This window comes from Lactuca sativa, chromosome 2, assembly GCF_002870075.4.
Source record: "Lactuca sativa cultivar Salinas chromosome 2, Lsat_Salinas_v11, whole genome shotgun sequence".
NCBI classification, from domain to species: Eukaryota; Viridiplantae; Streptophyta; class Magnoliopsida; order Asterales; family Asteraceae; genus Lactuca; species Lactuca sativa.
The window spans coordinates 155,959,138-155,962,638 of NC_056624.2; the positions used below are offsets into that span (position 1 = coordinate 155,959,138).

The window sequence follows — 3,501 nt, forward strand, 5'->3', positions numbered from 1 at the left end:
GTTCTGCCTGACGTGAACTTTAAACAAATTGCAATCAAACTTCCGCTGATGAAGACGCTCTTACGCCGAATTATCATTCCTTACACCAAATCCTCTTCATCAATCAATACTAACCTTCCTCGCTTTCAGAATTGCATTAATACGGCGGCAGAATCACCACACACGGCGGCGGCGCTGGAAGAGGAAGAGAAGACAGCGGAAACAATCACCTGCGTCTGCAAATCCTTTTCAAATAACCTCAACTGGGAAACCCTTAATCGGAAGCTTAAGTTCATCGACGTCAGAAACTCAGCTATCATCAACAAAGTATTGATTCAACTCCAAGAACCACCAAATGCCAAAAAGGCTCTGTCTTTCTTCCACTGGTCATCCCATTTCGGCAACATCACACACCAAACACGAACGTACGCTCTTGTAATACACATTTTGGTTAATGCGAAGCTAATCAAAGATGCCAGCGCGTTAATTGAATCAGTTCTTATCCGATCTGTTACAGGTAATTTGAAAGATCCTGACTGTAAAGGATCTTCTTCTGTCCTCTCGTTTATTCATTCGTTGATGAATAATTATGAGGTCACTAGTTCAACTCCATTTGTGTTTGATTTAACGATACAAATTTGTTCAAAGTTGAGGATGATTGATGAGGCTATAGATGTATGTTTTTGTTTGGGAGAACATGGATTTAGATTGAGTGTTATCAGTTACAATACCTTATTGCACGTAATTCAGAAATCAGATAAGACTAAGTTGGTTTGGAGAGTTTATGAGCAGATGATCAAACATAGAACATACCCAAATGAAAAGACTACCGGGATCATGATTAACGCATTGTGTAAAGAAGGAAAGCTGCAAACTTTTGTTGATATGATAGATAGGATTGATGGAAAGAGATGCTTGCCTAGAGTGATCGTTAACACTTGTTTGGTTTTCACGATGATAGAGGAAGGAAAAATCGAAGATGGGTTAGTTTTGTTAAAGAGGATGTTGATAAAGAACATGATTACGGATACCATTTCATATTCTTTGATCGTGTATGCCAAGATAAAGCTAGGACAATTAGAGTCTGCACGGGAGGTGTTCGATGAAATGCTCAAGAGAGGTTTCAAGGCAAATTCCTTTGTGCACACATCTTTTATAGGAGCATATTGTGAGGCTGGAAAGGTTGAAAGTGGAGATGAACTGTTTAAAGAAATGGAATGTATCGGTTTGAAGCCATACAATGACACATATACTCATATGATTGTTGGTTTTTCAAAAGTTGGAAGATTTGAAGAAAGCTTGAATCTTTGTCAAAAAATGGTGCAAAATGGATTCATTCCAAGTTGTTTAACCTTCAATGAAGTGGTTAAAATGGTAAATGGACATGAGAGTGTGCATAAAGTAGATGAAATGTTGACTCTTTTGTTGGATAAAGGGTTCTTGCCAGATGTAAATACATATACCTATCTTGTTGCAGGTTATGGACGTGATGGAGATATTGAGGGGGTTTTGAAGGTTTATTATGAAATGGAATACAGGAAACTATCTCCTGGGGTTTTGGTGTTTACTTGGTTGATTGTTAGTCTTTATGAATGTGGAAGATCGGAGGAATCAGAGAGATATTTTAGAACAATGAAAGCTCGATCTTTAGTCCCCATAGATTACACATATCATAAGTTGATTTCCAATCTTGAAATAGAAAATGATATAAATTAGATCATAGTCGCTTGAATTTTTGTGAAAAATGACACTTTAACCAACTCAAATGTGTTGTGAAAGGGTAAACAATACTATTGGTTGTCATTTTATAATTTATATCATTAACCCTCTATACAATAGTTTTGTTATCGATTGACAATCATAAAACCAAAAAAGATGACAACTATTTAAATCCATATATTAAACACCATGTCATATAATGCAAATGAAAGCTACAATAAGCAACATAGATGATACGACAAAATGAAGTGGATTCAACTCTTTAACCCATGACTTTTGGCCTCCATCCTTCAATTACATCTTCTGTGAGTGGCATAGTTTTTGTGAATGACTCCAATGAGAACACAGTCTGTATGCATACAACAACATTCAATTTCATCAATTAACTATAAAGTTGATAAATTTATGCAAATATTAACAAGAATTGATGTAGAAAGTAAAGTAGAATACCTTCATGTATGTTTTGAGATGAGGAAGTGAATCTGGAACTGACCACTGCTTATAATGACCTAAAGCAATCTCCAAATGGTAAAGCTTTGGTCCAAGTGACAAGTCAGCACCAGATATATCCTTCCCATTAATAAATGGGCCCTATTCAAGAAAGTCAAATTAAAGTCAACTAACAAATAATAGTGTCTCTATTCGATATAAGATACGAGAGAAACTCACATTTTCTTTTATGTAATCATTGAAAGCAGATAACTCATTAAGTAAAGCTTCTTCTTTTCCATCGTTAGGGTCTTTGCTTTTCAAGAACCCAATATATGTTGAAAAAATCTTTGACCCACTGCACATATCAATCACCAATCACCAATGAGCAATGAAAGTCAAGAATTGGACAAAAGGGGGATAAAGAACATAAACATACATGGAAGCTTTCTCGGGTGGAGTCAACAATGGTGGTTCAGGGAACTTCTCCTCTACTGTCTGTGTAATAACATCTGAATCCGCTATCCATTTGTCATCAAGCTTCACGATAGGAACTTTACCTTCTGGGCTTATACTTAGAAACCTACATAAAACTCGAGTGTCAAGACTACAGAAACTAAAGTATCGGAAAGGAAATACTGTAGCGTATGATTACCATTCTGGTTTGTTAGCAAGATCAATTAACTTGAGATTGTAAGGAAGATGCTTCTCCTCCAAAGTCAATAAAACTCTCTGAGTAAAAGGGCCTGAAAACAAGGAGAAATCGCTCACAATAACTATACATCCAAATTTTATACCACTCGTGAAATGTCGCATTAATTCATCTAATGTCAATCAAATAAAAGCAATTGATGAATTGAGCAAGTTATTCTACAAACCGGAGAAGAAGGAATAGGAACTTACAGTCGCCGAGCCTATTAGGGACAGTGATAGACGATTTGGCGCAGACCTCGAGAGGGTTGGAAGACATGGCGATGGGGGTTAGGTTTCTTCTGAAGCCAGAACGCTTGAAATTGCGAGAATTGGTGGAGAAGAGGTTGAGGTTATTTGGGTTGCAGGTGAGGTGTTTGATAGATATCGTCAACGCCGTGGTAGGCGGATGGATTCTAATAGCAGACATTTTTGGCCGAAGGAAAGGAATTGGTTAATAACGTGACGCCTGACGGAGTATTATTTTAGAGTGAGTGATGTCGCAAGCGATGAGGTTTGTGTTGACGTGTGCAATTTCTTTGCCAAGTGAGAATGAGGATGAAACAAATTATATTTCTTACAAAGTTTCTTTTAATATACTACTAAACTTTGTTAAAAAAATAATAATAATAATTAAGGAATAAATTTTACAGATTTTTAAAATGATATTTTTCAAAAGGATTT

The 3,501-nt window shown here is 36.4% G+C and overlaps 2 protein-coding genes across 2 annotated transcripts; one reads left to right on the plus strand and one right to left on the minus strand.

The window, feature by feature from the left end:
• LOC111883403 (pentatricopeptide repeat-containing protein At1g66345, mitochondrial) lies at positions 1 to 3,252 on the plus strand. The gene has a single exon (XM_023879731.3). It carries the CDS (start codon positions 49 to 51, stop codon positions 1,693 to 1,695), a length of 1,647 nt encoding a protein of 548 aa, XP_023735499.1. The 5' UTR covers positions 1 to 48; the 3' UTR covers positions 1,696 to 3,252.
• LOC111883404 (probable glutathione S-transferase DHAR2, chloroplastic) lies at positions 1,854 to 3,247 on the minus strand. The gene is made up of 6 exons (XM_023879732.2): positions 3,031 to 3,247; positions 2,783 to 2,873; positions 2,567 to 2,710; positions 2,368 to 2,485; positions 2,149 to 2,289; positions 1,854 to 2,047 (listed from the first exon to the last, which is right to left on the minus strand). Exons 1-6 carry the CDS (start codon positions 3,245 to 3,247, stop codon positions 1,961 to 1,963), a joined length of 798 nt encoding a protein of 265 aa, XP_023735500.1. The 3' UTR covers positions 1,854 to 1,960.
• Positions 3,253 to 3,501: the final 249 nt, after the last annotated feature.

Bases quoted from the DNA above. Each gene is read 5' to 3' on its own strand.
- LOC111883403 (XM_023879731.3), top strand. From the start codon at position 49: ATGAAGACGCTCTTACGCCGAATTATCATTCCTTACACCAAATCCTCT.
- LOC111883404 (XM_023879732.2), bottom strand. From the start codon at position 3,247: ATGTCTGCTATTAGAATCCATCCGCCTACCACGGCGTTGACGATATCT. The intron at 2,874-3,030 runs GTAAGTTCCTAT...CCTTGTTTTCAG, and splicing joins CCCTAATAGGCTCGGCGACT to GCCCTTTTACTCAGAGAGTT. The intron at 2,486-2,566 runs GTATGTTTATGT...TGATATGTGCAG, and splicing joins CCACCCGAGAAAGCTTCCAT to TGGGTCAAAGATTTTTTCAA.